The following is a 25967-nucleotide window of genomic DNA, read 5'->3' as shown; positions in this document are numbered from 1 at the left end:
AAAAAAGTAAATTCATTTACTCAAGTTTTTTATTTAACTGTCTTTAAGGATTTTCATATTAAGTAGTAGCTGCAGTTTATTTGAACTTCTAATGACCAAAAACAGAGGAACTATTTCAACAAAGAAGTACTTCTAAATTACTTAAGGAAAAAAAAACTTGTGCTATTTGGTTTTACATGACTGTATCATACCTGGCTTTGTAACGCCAAAGGTTATTGATTTATATGGAAGTAAACTTTGTTTTGAACCTTGAACTCATCTTCCATCACAGAATCTTTACTGCTCTCGCCTGTTAGATTTGACTTGCTTCTTTTTTCCCTCCCCTGCATGCTGGGAACCGTCTGCATTTTCCTGTGAGCAGCTTCCTGGTTGTTCCCAGCATAATAATCCCACTGTTTTATATAAATATGTGTTTCAAAGAAAAGAGGCTGCTTGGGTTAAGTGCAACAGGGATTGAACGATTGTCTCTATGGGCTTAAATACACAGATTGATGGCAATTTAATTACATCGTTCATGGGAGCCAAAAACCCTTTAAAATATTGTCTTTATGGGATGTAAATAATATTTTACCCATAGAAATGTTAAAGACATGTGGTTATAAGCCTTAATAGTGTACCTTGTTCAAATACTGAGGGAACTAAAGAGTAGTTTTAGACTAGAAGAGGCTAAAAACAAAAGTAATTTGGTGGAGTTATTTCTTTACGGTTTATTTATGAGTAAATTAGGAACAGAGGAATGTTAAAAACTTGTATTCAAATATAACTTTTGACATACCTTTAGCAAAAAGTAGTATAATTGAAGTTTATTTTACTTTACTTGAGTATACATATAGAAAGGACACTATAGACCGGGGTGTAGTAACTTTTTGCAAAGAGGACAGATTTGGGAAGCTAAAAATGTTTGCTTGTATTCTTTGACCCCTTATAATTAATTTCAAACTAAATCCTTAATGTTTTTTCAGAATTATACTTTTCATTTCTTCATATTGAACAGAAATACATCTACATATATTTTTTTAACCAAATTTCATATCTGAAGACCAGAAATAAAATAACAAAACCTCTGTCAGGAAAAAAACAAAAAGTATTTAATCAACATCAAACCTGTGTTAGTGTGAAATGTTGCATATTATTCACTTTTAAGCGGTCTTTGTAAACTCCAACAAGTAAACCATGTGAACAGGAAAATAGCACAAATGGTTATCTTATTTAGAAGTACAAACTATTGTGGTATGAATCACTTTAAATAAATCGGTTCCTCTTGTTTGGCCCTTAAGGTTCTGGAGGTCAAGTAGCAACAGGTTGTTGCCACAGATTTACAATGGCTGATAATGCAAAATAGCCAACCAAAATCAAGACATTATAGTAATAGAAAGTACTGGGGGGGGAGCATATTGGAGATTTCATGAAGGAAGTCTACAGACCTGTTGAAATTTGACTGTGGACCAAGGCCGGATATAAACATGGGCAAGGGGGGACCAGTGGCCCCATGACTGGCCAAATAGATAGCCTGCAAACAGTCCCAAATCCCTTCCTCTCCGTCTTCGGAGTCGACATGTGACTCAAAACTGAACATCTGTATAGCTCCAATGTTGCTCATGGTAATGTTAGCTTGGGAATCTAGCGGGAGAGAGTGTAAACAAAGGAATGATGGGATGTCAGCGTCGGGTTACTCTGGGCCAACAGACTCGCCCACAACTCGGAAGCAAATTTTGGATGAAGTTCTGCCACAGACAGGGACGGCCCTGGACATAGATGACCTAGGCGGCTGCTTTGAGAGCCATCTGCTGGAGGGGGCGCAATATCACAATGATTATGCTTTTTGATACATCACTCATTTTGTTTTAAAAATAGTAATAATTAAAATTAGGGCTGTCAGATTTGTCGCGTTAAAAACGCATTAATCTGACATGTGCTTGACGCCGACAATTTTTTTGACGCATTAATCGCGGGCTTTCTAATACGTGCCTTTCCATACCGCGCCCGCGGGCGTCCCGCCCTCCAACTCACCGGCTGCTCTCACACTAGATTACGGTCGGGTCTCCAACCTCCGAGCTGCGAGCTAAAACCGACCGGCGCTAAGACCTGGAGAGCTCCTGCACTCTAACCCGGCTCCGGTTCGCGTCCAGCACCACGTCTGGTGGTACCGGCTCGTGTCCGGCGCCGCGTCCCGAGAGCTGCGGACCCCCGACGTTCCTAACAGCAAGCTCACCGGGGGACGTTTTAAATGTTCTGGAGGTTTCAGCGTGATCCAACCCCAGCATAGCGGTCTGTCTGCCGGCATATTCATCACGTGAACTCCGCTGAGCTGCAGCCAGAGAACGCGGCGGCAGTAACAGACTGTCAAACTATCCACAGAGTATCCCGCTTTTCTCAGTCTTTAAAGTTTGAAAAAACAAAAGTTCATTGGAAATGATAAATCTCTATTTCATTTATTACTGCAGTTCAGCAGAGGAGGAAAAGATTTGGTCCTGACAAAAAATGAACATGAAAGTGTTATGGAAATGTTATTTTTGATGTTTTTTATTTTATTTTACTGAAAGTTGAATGAAGTTTTGAATTTAAAATGCCCTTCACTTGCACTTGGGCTTTTGTTAGGAATTTTATGTTACAGCCTTTTATTGTTAAGAAAGTTTATCTCAATACAATGTTACAAAATAAAGTATTTCTGATGAAAACTATTAATTTTGTCATTCTTGTTTTCATAATTAATGTAGAACTACTAAATTCAACGAACCACACATTTTTTTCCTTAAAAAAAGGCCACATGTAAATGTGCGATTAATCGCGAGTTAACTCTGGACAATGCAATTAATAAATTTTCGATTAATCGCGAGTTAACTCTGGACAAAATGCGATTAATCGCGATTAAAAATTTTAATCGCCTGACAGCTCTAATTAAAATCAAAGAACATAACTCAAAAATTCGACATAATCAAAAACTTTACTTGGTGGGGCGCTCTCCTTGTCTGCTGCTGTCTGTGCTAGGTGGTGGTGGTGGGGGGGGGGTATAGCTGTTAGTTTTTCTTTAAGCTTTAATGATGAAAAAACACCAAAACAACCCCCCAGGGACAGCTTTAAGGTCTAAAAAGGAAAGAAGAGTAGGAAAAATTGGCTAAAACCAGTGGTTTGTTTGTTTTATTTATATTCAATTGGTTGGAAATTAAGCCCCCCGTCCCCCCGCATTTCAGCCATAAATACTGTTGTTTTTGTTAGAAAAAGACTAATTTAACTGGAAGTCTATTTTTTTCTATCGTTTAACCTTTAACGATGGAAATCTTTAAACACTGGATATGCTTCTTTCTTAAACAACAGTGCTGTAGAATATAGTTAGCGCGCCTGCCCTTGATCATGACGTTTGTCTTATCGAGTCCCGCTTGAGGGAGGTATTGTTTTAAACAATAAATAAAAATGGTTATTATTTAATTTTTGAGAATTAAAAAAAAGCAAAAAATACTTATTGTAACATATTCCAGGCAGCTACGTTGTTTTTATTCCAGACAATAGTGGTGGTGGTGTTGTGGGGTGGGGGTTGCCCTGGGGTGCGGCCCTAGGGCGCCATGCAGCTCAGAGCTGGGCCTGACCACAGAAATATAAAAAGTGACACAGGCTTTTTAAAAGAAGCCAAAAATAGCCTACCCTAGTTTTTTTTTTATTTTTATCGTTGTCTGTGATAATGACCTACTTTTTCATTATTTTCTCAAGATAATGAGATGGTAAATCCCGTTATCACAAAAACAAAAAAAGTAGAGTAGGCTGTTTTTGGCTTCCATACTTTATAATTTTGGCAAAAAAGAGGGGGAAAACTGCATATTTGTAATCTTAAAAAACTACAGGGAACATCTTACAATAGTTCAAGGTGTAGACATTTTTTTTACCTACTTACATTATAGACCCCCACCCCCCCAAAAAAAGGTTTGCTATGAAAATGAATGTGATTAAAGTGTATCATAGAAAAGTATGCAGACATAAATTTGTACTTTAAATAAAGTTTTGGTTAAATATGATGGCGGGCTTTCTCTACTCTTTAATGGGGCTCTGTGCCTTTAAAACAAACTGGCCCCGGTCCGCAGTCCAAACCGTCCGCCGGTGGCCACGTATCCCCCCTCGGTTAACCAGGAGCTTTCCCACGACGTCTGACTCATTTCACCGGTTTGTTTTCTCGAAACTTACCGCAAAACGTTAATTTCCACCAAGTTGACGGACTTTTTGGTGTGTTTTTTTCGAGCGGGGGCAAACTTTTGAATGAGCGTTTCCCGCTGGGACGGCGGCGGGAGGAGGAGGAGGGGTCGTCCCGGGTATCTGATCTGGGATCTGCTCCTGCTCTCAGACACACAGACGGCGGCTTCTCCCGGTCTGAGCGGCTCGGGAGGACAACTTTGACCGAGACAAACTTTTAATTCGAGTTTACGAAGAGAAGAAAACGGAGGCTGGAAAAGTTTCGTCTTCACCCGGACTGCTGTTTTCGGACAAAACCTACTTTTCCCCGCTGGAAAAACAACATCAGTTATTGCGTTTAATTTATTTCTCCGCTTTGACTTCAAAATGGATAAATACGAGGATTTAGGGCTGGAAGCGAGTAAATTCATCGAGGATTTAAACATGTACGAGGCGTCCAGAGACGGGCTGTTTCGAATGAAGAGGGATGCTGGGAATAATCCCGACTTTGAGGAAACCAGGAGAGTGTTCGCCTCCAAGATGACTAAAATACACATCCAGAAGCAGCAGGAGGAGATAGCCAAGAACAACCAGGCCATCAAGATGAACGGGGGCCACAATAATTCCCATTACACCAAAGACAGACCCCCCATCAACAACTTCAGACAGCCGGGGGAGGCGGCGGCCAAGCCCCCCATGCTCTCCGGTCCCGCTCCGGGGGGACAACAGCCGGAACCTCCACCCGCCAGGCCGTACGGCTACGGAAACCCATACGAGACAAACTCCTACCCGCAAATAAGCCCCCCTCCTCCGCCCGCTGCGCCCGCGCATGCCCGACACCCCGGCACCTCAGCTTGGACCCCTCCCAGAGAGTTTGAGCAGCAGCAGCGTCCACATCCCCCCTCCTCTGTCAACAGCCCCCCAGCACAGCACACCCAGGCTGGCACCTCCAGTCCTCCTGGGAAGTCCAGAAGCTGGTCTGAAGGCTCCTCAGACTCCCCTAACCCAGACTCCATCCCTGCTTTGCCCCTGAGTGCTTTCACAGGCGGAGAGGACTTCCATCTGCAGCCAGCCTCCACCGGCCCCCCCTTCAGCAGGTCCTCCACCCACAATGGTCCTGAAGCTGCTTCTGCATCACCTGAAACACCTCAACCCAAAAGCAACGCCTTAAGTCCCGGCACCGTCTCCAAAAGCACCAGTCAGGCCGCAGGTCGAAGCCCGGTGCCTCTAACCGGACAGGCCAGCATCCCCAAAGTTGAAGGCCCCCCTAAGCTGTCTGCTGAGACCCCTGAACAGGGGCTATCAGCTGCTGAGATGAAGCTGGAGGCCATCACTAAGAGGCTGGAAAAAGAGATGGATGCCCAGCCCAAGGCAGACTACTTTGGTAAGACTGCATCCACAGGCGAGGAGGACTTCTGTCGATGAGGCACATGCTTTGAATTAGTGTAAATGATTGAAGCGCTCACCCACAGTACAGAAGAAAAAAAACATAAAAAGCCATATGGTTTTGATTCTTTAATACCCATTCAAATCCCTGTCCTCTGTCTTGTGGGTTTATTTTTCTCAGATACAAATGTGGTTTTCAGATGTTCCAGCTGGAGAAGATTCCGTGTCTTTGGTAGCGTTTACGACTGATACAAAACCTCGTTAATTAGAATTCCCCAAAAGGCACAAATTTAGGATAATTATTTTTAGAGATGGTTGCTTTGACCCTTGTGCTCTCTTATGGAGTCCAGATGACCCCAGCCTTACATTGGTGTGTTATCCCTCCCATGACAAATGTGGATGATGGTGGACAGGATTTTGTGTCTCCCATGGACACCAGTGAAAATCAAAAATCATTGAAAAAAAAAAGTTTTGTGGGGTCCAGAATGATGACCCACTCCCAACGTCAACATGCCTATGATAGCACAAGGGTTACAGACCTACTCCAATGAAAATAGGGTTTTTCTGATGATGGAGGACAAACTCAAAATTATATTGTTTATTTCTGAGTATTTCTTTATTCAAATTGTTGTGAATCAGGTACAAAAAAAGAAAAACAGTTTAAAAAAATTGTATTTACATAGAAAATACATTTCAGGGTCACAAGCTTCTTCCAATATTTTTCGGCATTTTTGTTGCACCTCTAATTAAATGTTAGCTTGGGGGTGTGAGTAAGCTAAGGGTGGAACATGTAAACAGAGAGCTTTCAGCAGTGGAGAGTGGAACGGGGTGGGGGTGTGGGGGGGGGGTTGCTCAGCGCTAACAATCCCGTCCATAACTCAGTAGCACGTTTCTAATGACTCTTGCCGCCTGCAGTAACTATTTCCTAGAAAGTAACACCTGTACTTTGGTTTAGGGTAAAAACAGAATACGTTGGTGTAAAAAGTGAAAAATTCACAAAGCGTGCTCCAACTGTGATGGTGTAATGGTCATCGTCCCTTCCGTTCGTGAACCAAACTATTGGTTCCACAGAGCTGTGGAAATGACTACAGAGACTTTTCTCATTTCTCTTAAAAAGGCGTTTTGCTGTACATGTTATTCTGAACATATTATAAGTGGGGGGAAATAAGCAGTAACACCTGTGTAGCTGCGTGGTAAGGCCTTTTGGGGGCATTTAAGGGAGTTGCAAGAATAACTTGCAGATGTGGGCAAGAGTAGAAAAAGAATGTCCATCATCAGCAGAATATTCTGGTATCTGTTCCTCATATCATACTATGAAATATGAGGGCTTTGACTTGCTGGTTGTACACATTGAAAGCTGGAGATTCTGTTTTTTGCCCTTGACGCGTTGCCATATTTAATGGATTAACTTAAAAAGGGGGGAAAAATGGGTGATGTTTTCGAAGCTGCCAGCTTCCTATCACAAGTGTCAAATTCTCGGAGGAGGAATTTCCCTCAGGAATGTCGCGATTGTGATTCACGGCCTTCCTTACCCCCGTTTGCTTGTCCTGCTGTGTAACGGAGATGTTCTGGTATGCATCACTGTCACGGCGAGGCTCATAAATAGCCTCGCCGTGTGAATGTTACGGGCATCAGACTTGAGTGTTCAACCAGCAGCCCATGTAATCCCCTTGCAGCAGTTTCCACTGATCGTTGGTCATTCTGAGTCATGGTTTCAGAATAGGAAAAAGAAAACACCTTTGCAAGTAAAAACTTTGCGATAAAACCGGTAAAACCGGATTTAACATTGTTTCAGTTCAGATGTGAGGACCTATTCTGATGAATAAGGCATTTTGGGATTTTTTTTTACTTGTTCTTGTGGCATTTTTCTGATGATGGTGGACATATATTAAGAAAATTAAACTTAAAATTACATTTCTGAACACTTCTATATTCAAATTGTTGTGAATCAAGACAAGACAAAAATGTTGTTTGAAAAATAACCTATTTGTGACGTAGAAGATACTCTACAAGCTTCCTCTGCCGCTCCATTCCAAAGTAGACGACTAGATCCACGTACGTCTTTGTTTTCCCCGCCTGAGCTGGCACCTCACTCAAAACTGTACGGATGGATAGCACCAATATTGCTCCCCATTTTTGTTGCACCTATAATTGGGTCGGGGGTCTGTAAGCTAGCAGGTGAGAGTGTTCCCCACAACAGTGGTGAATTTCAAATGAACTACTGCAGCTCTGGAGAAACTGTCCTAGAAAACGACACAGGTTCTTTGATTTTGGCTAAAAGCAGCCTACAGTCATGGCCAGAAGTTTTGAGAATGACATACATATTACATTTCCACAAGGTCTGTTTCTTCAGGATTTTTTAGGTGTTTGCCAGATGTTTCTATGGTATAATGACATATAATTAGAAGCATTTCACAAGTATCAAAAGCTTTTATTGAGAATTATGTTAGCTGGTCCTTTTGTGGCAGGGCTGAAATGCAGTTTTAATGTAGTTTCAGTGATAAAGTTCATTTTCAAGGCAAATAGGGTCTATCCAACTAATTGCAGTTGAGTGGATCACTCCTCATAACATTCTGGAATATATATAAATTTCCATGAAACTGCAGACTTTGAAAAAAATAATTGTTGCGTCATTCTCAAAACTTCTGGCCATGACTGTAATCATAATTGGGGGTGTGTATTGCTTAGAGTCTGTCAATGTGATACATATCGTGATACATTTTTCGCTATGCACTACGTATCGTGATAAATTTGTCACTATACGATGCGTATTGTGATACATTTATCGCTATGCAATACGTATCGTGATACATTTGTCACTATACGATGCGCATTGTGATACATTTATCGCTATGCAATACGTATCGTGATACATTTGTCACTATACAGTACTTTTCGTGATACATTTGCCAGCATGCAGTACGTACTGTGACACATTTGTCACTTTGTGGTACATACCGTGATACTTTTTTCACTTTACGGTACATATTGTGATACATGTGTCACTACACAAAACATATCGCAATATATCACAAGACAGTACTAGAGACATTATTACTGATTTTCGGTTAAGTACTCATCCTAAACTGAGTTGTACGTGTCTCGTTTTGCTTTGGGATAACAACAAGTGCGAGGCTTAGAGTTCACATATTTCACAAGACAGTTCTTGCGAGATCTTGTTTAGTTTTGGTGTGGTGTAAAGCTGCTCAAAAAGGCTCAGTGTGCTGCCAACTAGTGGTCGGGGGTTCAAGTGGAAAACGAAAGTGTGACACTGAACTACGTGTTTGCTCATACATAATTGATTAAATATCATCTTGGCAGCATTTTATATCGACACAAGTATCGCCAAACACAGTATCGTGATATTTCACTGAATTGATATTTTCTTACACCCTTAATTAGAATTAAAAGACAACTGAGAATGTGTTTAAAAAAGATTAAAAAAAAATGATTGGAGTTTGTCTCTGAAGACTCTAGCTTGTTGTCCTGTTTATAATTCTGGAGTCTCTCAGTTATCCATGTGTATGTTTAGGGTTTTTGGTTTGGAGTTCTGGGAAACCAAGTTCATTGCCAAGCGGCTGCACCGAGGGAACACAGAGGAATGTCCTGAGGAATTTCAGACAGAATTTGGGTGTCCACATTTAAAATGGGTCCTGGCCGGGGGGGTGGTTATGCGTTAATGGGGTTTGCCTGTGGTGCGGCTGTTGTTGCCGTTGCATCCTTGCTTTTGGCTGCATGCAAGATTTATGGGCAAGTTCATCATAGAGGAGAGGACTGACAGGACGTCCCAGCATGTCAGTCGAGTCTCATTCCTTTCACACAGACAAACCTTCTGGAGTGTTTAGTGTCGTTCTCACATGGTGGATAGTTTTTTTTTTTTTATTGCATCTGGTCGTCTAGTTGAAAGCCTCATGTCAACGTTTCCCAAGGATTCCTGGCTCCTGTTCTGATGTGCTTTGAGTCTGGCTGGAATTTGATGTCCCATCACATCGAATCTCATATCTTAAACTATAAATATAAAATTCGATTGATGGAAGCATGAAGAGGTTGTTTCTGGAGATGACAGTTCAGTACTTTAAGGCAAAATTTGTTTAAAAGTGATGTAAAACCGCCATTTTACTGGTTCTTGGAGGCACGTCATTCAAAAGATGCGTTATGTTTGATTGTCAGGTATTCCCGAACCAAATCAGAGCTATCTAGTCTTTTGATTTCCTGCAAATCGTCACATCGTGCTGCTTCTGCTGAACCTCAGATGTGGGAGCTTTAAAAAGGGCGTCTTCTGCGGGAGAAGGAGGAGGAGGAGCAGAGTGACTCACCTCCTAAAGTAGCTGCTGTGGACAAAACCACAAAGACCTGAATGGAAACATTTGCCTTTTGTTCTGAGTCGTGGTATTTCCCTCAACGTATAATAAGCTTCCTAATAATTGGATTTTTAGGAAATAATTTCAAGTTGTTACAAAGAAAAAAAGTTGTATGTCTCTGTCATTCTGGACCAAATGCAAAATCCAGCTTTTGAAAAGGAGAAATCTGATGTGTAGAATCTGATTTAACACAACTATAGTTAATTTGAGTTTCCAACTTTACATTTACCACAAGTTTTAAGAGCACTTAAGAATCAAGTTAGCTCAGTTTGAAAAGCAGACATCTGATATACTTTTCTCATGTGACACAAAGGGCAGCACTACTTTCTCAGAAGGGGAAATCTTAAAGAACTGAAACTTTGGCGCTCTAACTTTAAGGACATGGCTTGTTGGCCTTGGTGTCTATGACAGCAGATATTATCAGCCATGCGGGGAATTTTGACAGCTGGGAAAGGTGAGTGTAGTGGGATGGAGGTCTTTTTGACTGAATGTTTTGCTTTCCTTCCCCCACCTGAAGCCAGTCAATCCCTTAAAGTCCCACTCCAATCATCTTTTATAAAAGCGTTCCCAGGGGTTATTTAATTATAATTGCGTTGTTTTTAAGCCCAAATCAAAAAAAATGTGTGTCGTTTTCTTGGACAGTTTCTGCAGAAATTCATCTCAGAGTTGTTTGTGCAGTGTAAGCCCCCCTCACTTCCCATCATCCCTTTGTTTACACGCTTTACACAGCCCGTCACACCACCAACGTAAGGGTACAACAAAACAGTGAGCAATATTGGAGCTATTCAGCCCGTACCGTTTTGAGCCAGATTCCAGCTTGGACAAGGAAAACAAAAACTACATGGATCTATTTGTCAACAACCAGATGCATCATAATTTAGTGGAGCATGTAGCCTGTCCAGTGTAATTTCTATATCACAAATATGATCTTTTTCCATCGGCACTTATTCGTCTGTTACTGATTCACAACAATTTGAATAAAGAAATACTCGGAAATCTAATTTTAATTTTCTCCATATACGTCTTTCATTGTGAAGAAACGTGTCACTAGAACAAGTTAAAAATACAACTTTTGTTGGAGTGGGTCTGAAAATTATTTTTAGCAAAAAGAAGAGTGGAATTAAAATGGGAGAATCATTATTTTTTGCTGTTTCAACTAAACCAATGTTTTTTTTTCAATTATTCATACAGAAAAGTGAGCCAATAAATAAATCAATATTGGTTTTTAGTTTTAGGGATACTTGGTGTTTACCGAAGAAGTTATTTTGACTCAAGCAGCACTAATTTACAATGTTCTAAAAAAATTCAAAGACATGAATCAGAAAAGCAAGTGAAGGTTTAAAATGTAAGCATGTGTGTTTTGGGGGGAGGCAGGCGTGTGACGTGTGTTGGTTACAGTGGAAACAGAAGCTTCTTTGTTGATGTTCTAGGTGAAGCAAATTTGGGCGTCTCTCTCTTATGAGTTGAGCTCCAATTCTGAGTCTCTAGGGAGTTTTTCTATAAAAATACACACCACTAACCTTGTGTCCATGCATTTGCATTCTCACACTAAAAGGGAAACTTGATCTCTGGCATTCGTCCTCATCATCCCTCTGTGTTTGGACTCCATGTCAAGTGAGTGGATGGGCACTCGGTGATTGGCTGGAGCAGCGTCAGTGATGGGAGAGATGCTCCAACTTTATCTATAAGAGCTGGAGGATTTTTGAACATTATTAACGTTTAATTACATTTTTTGCACTTTTGCGGACAATCTCTGATGTAATCGGTTGGTACAACGAAAATGGAACTGGGATGGGTACTTTGACCAGAATTTGCCCCACCCAAATTAATGGCCAAATGGGTGGGACGAAGCAAATACTGGAACCAGCTCGTGCCGCCTGCCTGTCAAAAAAAGAAAAAAGAAAGTAAAACTTAAGTCTACAAATGCACACCAATTTGAGCTTTAAAAAAGTTTAAGTTTAAAATAAATACCCCCCCCCATACACAAATATAATTATCATGCTACAAATTATTATTTTAATAGTCGACTAACCACAGACTAATCAGACCATGCGTAAAATGGATGTAAAGCACACATAGAAAGCTTGCACCGTAGTTTTGAGATTAAAAAAAGACTAATCGACTGTTAAATTACTTGTTGACTATTTTAATAGTCGACATAGTCATGAATAATCGTGGCAGCCCCACTGAATGGAAAATCTTTTTTTTTAATTTTGGTGTCCATTCCCAGAACTTGATAAAGCCTTGACTGTATGTAGAGAACTGGACTGAGTGACTCCTCCCCTCATGTGTTCCAAACAGGAAGTAACTGCTGGCTTCAAGAAACCAAAATCCCATAGACTTCTATAGAAAAATAAACAACTATTACTCATTCTAATTGTCAGAACAACCATTCTTGCTCTAACGTGGATTTGCTAATCCCTTTTTTCCACAATATTTTTGCTGTAGTGTAAGTTATTAAAGTTCTAAGGTGGCCTATCAGATGCCTCAATGAAGGAATATCAAATATTCAAAACCTTTGAACGATTCTTCTGAGCTCACTTTAAGTGGTAGTGGTGTGGCCGTCCACCCAGATTACTAGAGAGTAGTTGCCATGGTAACGATGACTCGAACCAATCGCTGCTTACTGATGTGTGGTTCCAATGTGGTGGTGTCTGTATCGATCATGTAGTTGGAGCTGGAAGTAAGTCTACTTCTCTCATACAGTCAATGGTCTGAATCCGTTTGAGGGTCTCAAGGTTGCTGGAGCCTATCCCAGCTACTGTTAGCCTTGTTCTTGACTGGAGAAATCCGGTTCGTGCACGAGGAGAACACGCAAACTCCACACATGAAGGTCCCAGCTGGGATTTGAACCTTTTTGCTGTGTTACATATGCGTTAACCACTTCACCACGGTGCAACCTGCTTTTTTGGGGTTTAAAATCTGACTTTTTTTAACATGAAAGTCGATGGGAAATTGCTCCCTTTTTGCAACCAGCCTCCAGTGGTCCTTTGAGGAACAGCCATATTTGGAATATTTTCTGGGCTGGGGTTTGGAAAATTCTCAGTATAGAAAAAAAATCATTCTCGTCATTTATCTGCTGTCCAACCGTCAAACTCTGAAGGTCTTTCACACAACCTCCTTCTTCGGCATATAGAACGGAAAGAAGCAGTTTGGCTTATTTTTCCTCATCATGCATACTTTGGCTGGGAAAGAGTGGGCGGATTATCATTAAGTACACAGCAGTATGCTTGATATCAAGCAACACAAACTGGCTGTGCTGTAAGAGGAGGCACGCTTTGATTTTTATCTAGCTCTTTATTAATGGAGCCCTGGCTCTCAGAGCCAAGTCAAATAAGCATACAGGGTTATATTTCCTCCTTCAGTCATGGAGCTTAATAAAGCAGCTTCCTGACTTTTGCAGAGTTATTTTTCTCCATTTAAATAAAGTAGCGATGGAATCTGAAATGAGATGCTTTGTATTGTTTGCTGTAATTGGAGTATAATGACCTGTACGTTTTGCCTAATTCCTGCTGTGTCTGCTGTGCTTCAGGAGTCTGCATCAGGTGTAACAAGGCCGTTTATGGAGCCAGCCAGGCCTGCCAGGCCATGGGCAGCCTCTACCACGACAGCTGCTTCACCTGCACTGCTTGCAGTAAGTAGACTTCTCTCCATTTCCAGCACTTCTTCTCCTCCTAAAGCTCTATATCAGGCCAAGTAAATGTCCTGTGACTCAAAGTGTCAACTTCCTTGCTATTTCCTTCCTGCGCCAAAACATAGGTTATCAGGGGATTAGTGTCATGTATTCCTGGTGTTTGGTTTCTGGGTGTGAATCTCCCCCGCTGCCCACACAAAGACGCACAAAGGGAGCCTTTTCACCTGGAACGCTGAAGCAAGCAGGAGCTGAGAAATCTCTGCTGTGAACAGCACATTTACTTTGTGGCTCTTGAAGCTGGTTTTTTTTAAATCTCACTGAGGTTTTCGACCCCTTACTTTAAAGCCCCGCTCTGATCATATTTTAATGAATTGTAAAAGTGTTCTCAGGAGTCTTTTGATTATGATTATGCAGTTTTTAGTAAAAAAAAAAAAAGTAATTTTCTAGGATATAGTTTCTGCAGAGCGGCATGAGTTCATTAGAAATTCACTTCTGTGTTGTGGGTGGGACTGTCGGCGTCAACTAACCCCACCCCGTTGCTGAGAGTTCTCTGTTTTCTTACTCTCCTGCTAGTTTACAGCCCCTCAGACTCTCAACATGATGCTACGTACACACCGGGTGTGTGACATGCGTTCAAGATGCAACGTCTTGAACGGGCTTTTAGCATACAGTGTTCACACTGGACTGTCTTTATCAGATAACTAGACCATGTACTCATAATTGGTAGTCTAGGAGTGAAATGTAGAAACGGTGCAAATATTGTGAATCTTTCTCCAGGCTTTTTCTTCACAGCTTCAAAAGACTTAAGCCGAATCCGAGTTTAGCAGAGCTTGGAGTTTGTTGTCTGCCTAGCTTAGTCTCTACATCACTCTAAGATCTTTTTCAAACTTCACTTTTTTATCTGCTCCTGATTCACAACACAAATAACGAAACACTCAGAAATGCAATTTTAGGCTTAATTTTCTCCATATATATCCCCCATCATCAGAAAAATGACACAAGAACACGTTAAAAACACTCTTTTCATTGGAGTGGGTTTTTAAAAAGTGGTCACTGGTCTAGTGTGAACCCTCTGATATATGGTTCTTTCTTGTTGCTGCGTTAGTGGCTCTTCAGTTTGGAATCATACATTTATTTAAACCGTTTTTTGAATGTGTGTGGTCCTTTTTAGCCTCGATGGCAGTGACTGATCTGTAACCTGCTTCTTCTGTGCAACCAATTAAAAATCTCTGCCCTAGTTGTCTGATCATGAGTATTTGGTGGGTCAATTGTGTGCCATTGTGCTGTCCACCCCCCACCCCCACCCACGCTCATTAATATTATTATTGTCTAGCATCTTTTGACGGTTTGAGAGACAATGAACAGGCTCTGTTTCCCCTCATCCTCTGTCCAGCATGTGTAAGAATAGAGAGGACTTTGCAGCTCAGAATAAAGCTGATGTCTGCAGGGGGGGTTTAGACACGGCATGCCGCTCATAGTTTACCCCGCGTGGGGCTATAGGATGGAGCTCATGGGTAGCCACTGGCAAAAGCATCTCATCTTGGAAGGAATGCATCAGCAGAGGCCCTCGGAGGTCGAGCTGCAGGAGGACAGTAGGTGCCGTTATGCCCGCGCGCTGTGCCGGAATGCAACCGCACAGAGAGACCCCTTCAGTGGTTCCACGCCGACCCAACTCCACGCACACGTGTTTGTGCATGTATAGCTTCTCGGTACAAGGCAAACTTCAGTTGCATCTTTAGTTCCTTTTATGTTGGCGCATTCCTGCTCCCTCCAAAGACTTTGAAGAGCTCCACGGCGGCACTTGAGCGGCACAGCAAGGCTTTATCTGAGCAAACACGGCACACCCTCCGTTCAGCGGGCCCTGTGAGGCCACGGAGACGCAGGACAAATTCCTGGAGTCAACCAGGGCACAGGGCATAAAGCATGACCTGGTTTAGGAGGACTAGTCTACTGTTCCAACAAGTGAATCGAAATACCTCTGAGAATGCAGAAATAATAATGAAGAGTCATAAAGGGTCATTTCATATGAAATTACAATTTTTAGAAACATTTTTTGCTTAATTAGAAGAAAACAGAAAATTTTAGATGTGAAGGAGATCAGTTTTGTGATTCAGTTTCTTTTTTTTCATCTTTGTACCTGTGTGTGTTTGAAGGGGACGGTCAGAATTATCAGGGTAGAGAAACATTATCCTCCCTCAAAGTCAAAGTTAAACTGGGAATCTTTTTATATCCAAGTCCAGATATCAACATTTCTCAATTTCAAAAAGAGTCACAGGTTAAGGTAACCCTCCAATCATCTTTTGAGCTATTTTAAAAGCGTTCCCAGTGGTCTTTTAACCCTTTAACACCAGAGCTCCAGTGTTTCTGTTCTTTGATTTTCTGTAATTTTTCAACCGTTAACACAATCATTCCTGTAGATTCTGAAGGAGAAAAGCGGCGCGAGCCACTAGTTACAGTATGTTAAGGATTTTGTTCTAGTGTCACCAGCGACGCCTTATGTGTTAAAGGGTTAATTGTGAGTAAGGATGTAATGATTCTTCGTGAATCAATAAAAAAATGATTAAAACTCATCAACATGATCATCTTTACAGAAAATTAAAAAATAGTTTTGCTGTGGCCTGTGCCTAAATTTAGAATATGCAGGGCTGATGACATTTCTCCATGCAGGCTCGCTGTGTGTGTGCGTAGCGGACTGGCTGCGTGTTCTTCACTTGCGCCCCCCTCCTTGGAAATTCTCGCAGCTTCTTCGGAATCAAAAGGTTCACATAAGTCAGTCCCTCCAGGATTTTTGCAATGTTGCGATCATAACTATTAAATTCAAGCAAAGCCGAGGCTCGTTCCTCACCCTGCAACATCACATTTTCATCCAACTTCACTGCAACTTTGACCAATCTATCACGACAACAGTCATCGTTACATCCCTAAACATGATTATGTTGTTTTTAGCCAAAATAACAAACTTGTGTTGTTTTCTTGAACATAGTTTCTGCAGAGCGGCAGTCGTTTCATTAGAAATTCAACTGAGTTGTGAACAGGACTGTTAGCGCAGAGCAACCCCACCCCCTTTCCCCTCCCTATTGCTGAGAGCTCGGAGCAAGGAGCTTATGGCGTATATTCTACCTCACTTATGCAAACTTTTTCCAATTGCATTTTTGTGTCTTCTCCCGATTTCTAAGAAAATAGAAAAAGGAAATACTCAGAAATGCAATTTAAGCTTAATTTTCTTTTTATATATCCTCCAGCAACAGAAAAATGCCACAAGAACATGTTAAAAACACAATTTTCATTGACGTGGGTCTTTAAACCCTAAAGGAATGAGTTTCCTCCAGAATTAGCATTGGTCACCTTTAAAAAAAAAAAAAGAAAAACTTTGACTTTTTTTTTTTTTTTTTTTATAATGATCTGACATTGTTACTTAAAAAAAAAGTTTTCTGTCCTGCAGACTTGGGTGGTTCACCAGAGGGGAAGAGCAGGGAAAGGTTGAGGCCTGATTAGGAGGACATGGCAGGGTCGTCATGAATTGCCTATTTTCTGAAAAAGAATTGCACAATGGGGCTTCATAGACTGGTTTAATTAGAAAAGGGCTTTGTGTTTTGTTCTGTCCCTTAGGTGTTTTACATTTTTATGAAAGCCCAACAGTCAAGTTTTTTTTCCCTTCTGCTTCTTTAAGCCATCAGCCCTGACTCCTGACTTCAATTAAGCTCCCATCTTCTCACAAAGCTCCGAGCCATTCTCCTCTGACTCCTTGGAAGGAAGACAAGAATGTGAGGAAAAGGAATGGCCCTTAACTCACTTTCATCCAGCTCTGCTCCTCCTGGACGCGGGGTTCTAAGGGTGTCATCCTGTAATTGCCTAATGCGATTTTACAGTTCAGCAGAGACCAAAAATGACTTTTCTTTTCTTAAAATAGTGGCTACCACATGATCCCTGTTATTTCATTAAAGGATGATCATGTAACCATGTCTAATTCCTATAAAACTTTTTATTTAAAAAACAGATATTTGATTCAAGCTTTGACAAAAGCAGCTACTGTTCTAAACTTTAAAAAGGGTTTTATTTTTTAAAAACATGTATAGGCCTTATTGGATCCGATTCCGAAAATCTGAAATTGTGTACAAATAATCAGGTAAACGGAAGATGGAGGTCGGCTGATGTGTGTTGGGGTTGACCCCCTCCTCTAAATCCAGCGCTCAGAAAATGTGAGGAATGTTCCCGCTTCCTGTGAGACCTGGTGTGTGTGAGGCCAGATCCAGACCAAGCTCAGACAGACAGGAAGTGGAGCGAGCCTGTGGAAAGGAACAGCAGAACAGCAGCTCTTGGGCCTGTTGTTGCATGAAATCTAATAGTGTTAAATCGGTAGCACCTGTCTGGTTATTGGACGTAATCTGCATTTTTTTTTTTTTTTTTTTTTTGGACAGATTAGATTCAGATGCGCTCCTGCTCTTATTGCAGCTCATGTCCGGGTGAAATGGTATTAAGACAGCAGCACGTCATCAATCCTCCGTTTGATTTATTGATTCAGCAGGGTATGATGAATATTGCAAGAGAGCCCATTACCTTCTAACGGCTGTAATTAATCTGCAGGGCCATCATCTAGTCGGACTATTTTCTGAGATTGAGTTCATGACTCATGAAGGATTCTCCACCAGCGTTTTGTCACTGACTCTTTTTTTCCCTAAGCTGCTCATTTTTCCATTTCTTTGTTTGTTAGAAGTTTGTTTTTGACAACTTCCTGATTGTTTTTTGCTGTCATTTCTGCAGGTAGGCGGCTGAGAGGAAAGGCTTTCTATTATGTTGGAGGGAAGGTCTTCTGTGAGGAGGACTTCCTGGTGAGTGCTCCAAACATGATCAACATTGATCTATTTTAAAAGTGTTCTCAGTGGTGTTTTAATGATACCGTTTTGAGCCAAAGTCAAAGAATTTGCGTCGTTTTCTAGGACATAGTTTTTGTCGTTCTGCAGAATCTTTTTTTGGAATAGCATCTTTTTATCTACTCCTGATTCTCGATTTGAATAAAAAAAATACCAGAAATGCAATTTAAATCTTAATTTTCTTTATATATGTCCTCCATCATGTCATAAGAACATGTTAAAAAAGACCCAAAATACTATTTACATCAGAGTTGCTGTGTCCTGGTTCAGTGAGACACATGGTAGCCTTCTCCTTTGACCTGCGATCTAGTTTCAGGTCAGTTTCCTCATCTGGGTTGGACTCGGTATGCTTCGCCTCGTGAGTCTAAAGGCTGCCCTCAGTAGTAGAGTTGGAACGCGTGCACTTTGTATAAAGTTTAGCTACGGAGATTGCTCCACACGAATGATGTTGGTGAAAGTTGAGTCTCTTTTGTGCAAACAAATCCCAAAGCTCCTGGAAACTGGGCTCTAGTGCTGCTTGCAAGTGAACCGTGGTGCGTTCAGGGACAGAATAAATGCACAGAGTATTTAAAAGAGCAAAGAATGAAAGTAGACCCAATGGAGAACATGACATGGTATACTGCAGGGCAAAAAATATATTTACCGGTACTAAGCCACCAATTGTGCAAATTCTCCCACTTAAAAAGAGGCCTATAATTTTCATCATGGATAAACCTCAACTATGAGAGACAAAACGAGAAAAAAGAAAAACTATAAAATCACATTGTGTGATTTTTTTTTTAAAGAATTTGTTTTATTATGGTGGAAACGAAATATTTGTCACTAACAAAGATTCACCTTAATACCATTCTGTCGGCAATGAGAGCAGTCAAACATTTTCTGTAAGTTTGTTTGTGATTTGGAGAAAAGCAGATTTTCATATCGGCTTTGCACCACTATGCAACACATTACTAACACAAACGGCTGCTTTTCTCTGCTTCAGAATCCGATGGAATCATGATTTTGTGTAAATGGTTGATGAGCTAAAAGTCAAAACAATGGAAGCACTGGAGCTAAGGCTCAGGTAAAAAAGGGAAATACACAGTCCATGAAAAATTTCTGAAGATTACAAAGAATTTGGAAACGTCTTCTTGATAAAAAGATAATGTGGTGGAAAATCCCTATACGATGGTCAAAGGACTAGTAAAACTCTTCTTTCTTTGATCCGTCCTCATTTCAGACTTTAAATGAAGCTGCTGTGGTTTATGTCAGTTTGGGGTATTTGAGTCATTGGTTTGCTCTCAACAGTGCAGTGTGAAAGCAAACCAAAGAGTTTTTTTTCTTGTTTTCCACCCAATCGAGGCCACTTTTTTACACTTTTCCAGTTTGAAACAAAAATAGCAAATGTTTAAAAATAGTAATACATGTTTGAAAACATACTTTATAATCTCACTCATTAATAAAGGAGCTAATTCATCTTTTTTTTGTTGTAGTACTCTGGTTTCCAGCAATCGGCTGACAAGTGCAACGCATGTGGACATCTCATCATGGATATGGTACGTGTTTGTGTATGCTCACAGACCATGATGAAAGTTTGTATGAATGCAGTACAAATTGTAAACAAAAAGCATGAACTAATCCAGATTAACAGATTATTTCATTTCTCAGATCCTGCAGGCTCTGGGGAAGTCCTACCACCCCGGCTGTTTCCGCTGTGTCATCTGTAACGAGAGCCTGGATGGAGTCCCCTTCACCGTGGACACCGAGAATAAGATCTACTGCGTCAAGGACTACCACCGGTAAACCCCCCGAAGTCTGAGTGTTCACAACGCGCCGCCACCTGGGAAAAGCGTGCAGGGTCACCGACGCAGCAGGAGCAGATGGCTGTCTCCACGCCGCCGCTCTGCGAGCAGATTGAAGAGGCCCGCCAGGGTTCACGGAGGGTCTGTCTGCCATGTGCAGCGGACACACGAGAAGTTTAGTTTGGCGTGGAGGCTCGGGGGTGCAGTTGGAGGTGTGAGGAGTCCTGAAAAAGCTCGCCTGCAGGAACAAACATCTCTCTGGTTCTTGTGTGGGTTTGTTCGTTAGCCGCACACAGGAACTGCTTACTCCAGATTTATTTACTTTTTTTAACACAGCAGAAGCTCTGCTGCTGCAGCTGCTGCTCCCTCAGCGGGGACGGCGTGTACAGCCAGCACCTGGCTGCCCCTTTCACTGCCTGCAGGCCCCCACATGTTCAGATTCAGTCAGACAAAGCCTGTTGTGGATACAGTGTGGATTTGACTGGTGCCCTGCACATTGTTATTCTTCCTAGACATAAAGGTGTCTGCCATGGGCTTAGAAATCAAAACTTTTGTTTTCCTTCTCCTTAAGCGCAGTTGAAGGAAATCAATTATAAACTCGTCAGCCTCTGTTTTAATCTTAATTGTTTTTTTTTTAGGGTCCTCGCACCTAAATGTGCCGCCTGCAACCAGCCTATTTTACCTTCAGAGGTAAGCTTTCCATTGCCTCTGTTCTTATTTACATTTGAACAAAAAAAAGTTTATCTGTTTTGTTTATTTATGTTTATTGTTAATATTATTTTGCAATTCTTCTTTTTTATTGCTCCTCTACCACATGCTGAAAAACTCCCCGAAATGTGCGTGGACCTAATACCCGCTGAGGGTAGCGACTCCTGGGTATAGTGACCCCCAAAACCAAAATCCATATGTTGAGGTTATCCAAAGGAAGTTTTCAAATAATTATTATTATTATTATTATTATGGGATGGGTTATTTTGTGGCAAAGTGTGAAATTTGGTAATTTTCACATTTTCCTACAAAATGGGAAAAGAAAACTTTTATTTGAGCGATCTTGATGAAATTTAATGCATACACTACCAGGTTAAGTCTACAACCAAAAGTTTTGTTGACGTTTGCCCTTGGGAAAAGGCCACCAACTTGAATAAAAAAAAAAAAATCAGTTTTTGTTGCAACAAAATATCTAAATATTGAATCTCCATCTAGGGAGTCCTTGAGCATCACTTGGAAGCTGCTTTGGGAAAAGTGGTGGAATAAGAAGTTGTACAATTTTTATGGCGTTGACGTGGCGAACTCGTAAAAGTGGCGTTCAACTGTCGCTCACACTTTGCTCACAATTTTATCAACATTTAATACATAAATTGTTAGCTCAAGCTGAACAAAGTGATGCATTGTACAATACAAACATATTAAGAATGTGGGCGTGGCAAGCTAAATTGTCCGTCGCTAAGGAAATCAAAAAGTTTACTTTTTCCAATTCTTCTAAAAATTCCATAGATTTGTTCGTCACCCTCAGATGACCAAAAAATAAAATAGTTTCTATGGAGATAATCGAACAGAAAATCCACCATTTTGAAAAAAGAGCCCTTTAAAAAAAAAAAAAGAATTAGTCACATGGGAGGAGTAGAGTGGGAGAATGAGGGGTGGTAGTAGCTGCTCAGAAAGCCAGGGCGGTGCAGATAATAATGGGGTTAATTTGGTCTGTTCATTTTTATTCAGAGCAGATGAAAGTGTAAAACATCTTCAGTGTCTCATTAAAAAAATGTTTATTTACTTTAGTTAAAGTCGATGCCTCTCTACTGCAAGTTTCGGGTGCAGACGATCTTATCTGTGGTTTCAAAGTTGCTCACACTTCTGTCTGCTTTTCTTTCAGGGCTCTGACGAAACCATCCGCGTGGTTTCCATGGAAAAGGACTACCATGTGGAATGCTATCACTGCGAGGTGAGCAACAAGTCCCGCATGCAGAAGCTGAGATGAAGCTGTAGTGCATCACTGTGTGCGTGTTCTCATTAAGGGAAGTTCTAATGAGCACATCCCTGATCTTAATTACAGTCTTGATAATTATGCAGAGCTGAGTGAAGCGGCTCATCAAGTCTTTTGGATTTGTCAAACGCTGATCGGCAGCTTCTCTTCTTAAGTGAGAAGTGGAGACAAACTGTTCAAGAATGTTGTCTTAGTCCAAATTCCTCTAAACACAAAATGCTGACTAACCCAGCAGCATCTTTGCTTCTCCACGTCCAGGACTGTAAGATGGAGCTGAACGACGAGGAGGGTCACCGCTGCTACCCTCTGAACAGCCATCTTCTCTGCCACTCCTGCCACTTGAAGCACATCCAGCCGGGCTGCCCCTCTCCTGCCCCGGCCTCCTCCTTCTAACCGCAGACGGAGGGAGACACCTGCTGGCCGCCAGGAGGAACTGTCAAACATGGCGTCTGTTCAATTCTTGTTGTAGAGGATTGATGGAGGCGTCGCACTCTTAAGGAATGAACTCTGAAGACTGATATGAAGTATTGTGATTAACCAAAGCTGAATGCAGACGTGTTGCCGTATGATTATCCTCTGAGGTGTATCTCGTCTTTGTAAACGTGTCCTTGTTGCCGGTAAACTGTGTGCCTTCTCTTTCATATTTGCACTTCAACGGCAATTATTCACTTTCAGCTGGAGACACATTCATCTTCCTTTCAGAGGTGCTAACTCACACATTACTGACATAAATCACTGGAGCCTAATGGTTCAGGCTGACATCAATCTGCTGGCTGTTGGAAAACGACGTGCCTTTAATAATCTGAATAGTAAATGGTAAAAGTACCGGTCAGAACATTCTCAAACAGACAGATTGCAGTGCTGAGTGGGTAAAAAATTAACTCACAGTCTCTGATAAAAGCACTTAGACTGACTTTTCTATGCACATATATATACAGGGCCGTAGATCAATGTATTAAATATTTTTAAATATATATATATTTGTAGGTTTGCAGGTGAATATTTTTATATAGATGCAAGTTATGAGTGGATTTAAAGAACTTATTTGTAAATCCGCACAGTTTGGTTCAATTCTCCTTAAATACTAACCATTTTTGCAGAGTAAGCAGTTTTTTTTCCCCCAAAAACCTTTCCTTACTCGAGTTTTCAGTTTAATATTTAAGCTTTTCTTGTTTTTGAAGGCCAGCTGTTGGATGAAGAGCAAACGTAAACCCAACGCTGTATGATTATTGCAAAGAAAATGTTTAATAAACATCAGTGGGCCAACCCCCGCTTTGAATTTGTCTGATTTATTTTTTATTTTGCTAGCTTGACTTTTAACACCAATCTGCGGTCATAAAAACTTTGCTCATAATTAAAATAAATATGTTCAGGAGCTGTTTTTGCCACTTAAAATGAATAAAACTTCAAATATTAACTTCATGCATAATTTGACTTTTGGTGGAGGAAGTATGATGGTATGGGGTTTCTCAGTTGAACTTTTAAATGAATATTGTTAAACACAGCTCTTTTAAATACTGTTAAATTAATGAAACAATGCAAACATTGCTGTGAATTAATCATTGTAGAAATTAAACTGACAGTCTTATGGAATGATTCAGTATTTTTATGTTTTAACAAGCAACATTTTCATTTTTGCTATTAGGATTAATGCAGCCACATTCAATAAGTGGTCTAATCAATGCTAATCTTATTTTTCCTGACTTTCTTATTATCTATTGCAGAAGTTTCTTAGATCACAATGCAAAAAAACTGACATTAGCTTTCAGAATTCTGTCACATTTTTGCAGATTTTCTTTTTAAATCTGAGTAATCCTGATTAATCCTATAGATGTATAGTCCTGATATATCTATTTTTTTTGTTACAAATGAATGCAGACTGAGCTATTCCTGTTTATGAAACACGCATGCACTTATATCATAGTTTAAAAAGCATCAGGATGAAAGCAGCAGCAAATGGGAATTCGGGAAGCAGGACTGCTTTATGTAATGTTTTTGCTTTAGAATAGTCCTAGCATGAAATGAGAAGGTGAGTTAATCATTTCTCCAGTTTAATATTAATTAAAGACCTTGTTCCTGCTCAAATTTAAATATAAGTACTACTTTATGAGCTTAAATGCTTACAAAATCAGAGAGAAGAACCCACAAAATCCGGTTTGTGTGAAGAGGATCATGACAGATTGATGGAGCGTTCAGCTTGAAATGATCCGTGATCCGTTTACGATAACGTACCTCAAAGGTTCAGTGATCCGTGATAATATACGTTGCCTGAAAAGTCCTTTAGTTCCAACAAGCAACGATCTATCATGATAAGCTTCTGCAGTTACATGAAAATCTGAAAAAATGCATTTTGTTTAAGCAAAAAGATCATTTTTATTTTTTTTTTCTGATTACCTATTTTCTTTATTGTTCGTCTCAGTGTTTAGAGTGTATGATCATTTGGTGGCAAACAAAAGTATTCTCAATCAAATCACACTTTCCAAAAATTTGTGTCAAAATAAATGTATTATTGTCAAGTAAAGTTTAAAATACTTCCATACTATGCAGATAGAGTGTCAGAGATAAACCTCCCTTTTAATTTTTAATAAGAATTTAGTCTAAATTGATCTTAAAGTCTTGAAGTATTTTAAATTGTCTACATATAAAGATAGATAGATTTTAGAAAGATTTTTGATCTTATTTCAAAAACAGGAAAAGTTCTGGAGAACTTGTGCAAAAACAGAGTCCAGTAGTTCCTTTTTTATCCACTAGATGTCGCCCCTGCCTTTATTCTTGTCTCTTAGTGTTTTCTCCCCGAACAAAGGATGTCAACTGTTACAAAACCTAGTTTCTCAGAGCCTCTAATGCACTACCAGGGCCAAGTCTTTTATGGTTGTGGTTTCTTTTTTTTAAAGCCAACTTCACATCCCAGAAAATACTGTGTTCTCCAAAACACAATGAGCTTCTACATTTTACTTAAACAAAGGGGGAGGAGGGGTTTCTCCCTACATGTTTGCAGATTACAATGAAGAAGTCTTTCTTTGCTGCATTTTGATTACATCTGTGGAAAAGAATGATTCATATTTCATCACTTGGTTTGGTAACGTTCCTTTTTGTTTTCAGCCATAATTCAAAGTTTTATGCATTTCTCAATTGACAATTTAATTTGAAAATTCATCGTGGAATTTGAAAATGAATTTCGCAATTGACAATTCAATATGAAAAATTACAATTCAATATAACAATTTAAAAAATAAAACATTTAGTAAAAACAAAATCACTTGCATTGTAATTTGGTTTGTGATATAACTCACATTATGATGCATTTTCAATTTATGGCTAAAAAAAAACTTCCATAGTTCCTGCAAGAACACCAACTAAACCTTCACATTAAAACTTTCACAAACCCTGTTTGAAGAAGAATAGGGGGAAAAAATCAATGAGTGAGTTAGTGTGTGGCCCTGCAACAGACTGGTTACCTGTTCAGGCTGATCCCTGCCTTGCCCAATAGTAGCTGGGTTGCCATCCTTAAAGGGATTCAGAGGATGGTTGGATGCAGACAAATAACAAGGTCATATTTTTAGAATCACATTAACCAACCGTTCGTGTGGAACTGGGTCGTTGTAGTGGGATTTCCTGGGTCTGGCTGCTTGTCTTGATCAGGTGACATCTGTGGTCACGATTGGGTCAGTTCCCCAAAATCTCAATTCAAAATAAAGCCCAGGTTTCCATATTGGTTTCTATTTCTCCTTAGAGTTTTACTCATTGTATGCATGTCTCCGTCTGTTGGGTGTGAGGACTTTGTGTGGATGAGGG

At 40.4% G+C, this 25967-nt stretch overlaps 1 protein-coding gene across 1 annotated transcript; it reads left to right on the top strand.

Annotated features, from left to right (window-relative positions):
- The first annotated feature begins 4045 nt into the window (after positions 1 to 4045).
- On the top strand, positions 4046 to 23451 carry LOC112143978 (LIM domain-containing protein 1). Its single transcript, XM_024268256.2, has 8 exons — positions 4046 to 5542; positions 13438 to 13539; positions 18301 to 18368; positions 19883 to 19945; positions 20058 to 20188; positions 20830 to 20881; positions 22062 to 22130; positions 22431 to 23451. Exons 1-8 carry the CDS (start codon positions 4546 to 4548, stop codon positions 22563 to 22565), a joined length of 1617 nt encoding a protein of 538 aa, XP_024124024.1. The 5' UTR covers positions 4046 to 4545; the 3' UTR covers positions 22566 to 23451.
- Positions 23452 to 25967: the final 2516 nt, after the last annotated feature.

Source organism: Oryzias melastigma, linkage group LG16 (assembly GCF_002922805.2).
Source record: "Oryzias melastigma strain HK-1 linkage group LG16, ASM292280v2, whole genome shotgun sequence".
In the NCBI taxonomy this organism is placed as follows: domain Eukaryota; kingdom Metazoa; phylum Chordata; class Actinopteri; order Beloniformes; family Adrianichthyidae; genus Oryzias; species Oryzias melastigma.
This window is presented reverse-complemented; position numbering and strand designations above follow the sequence as displayed.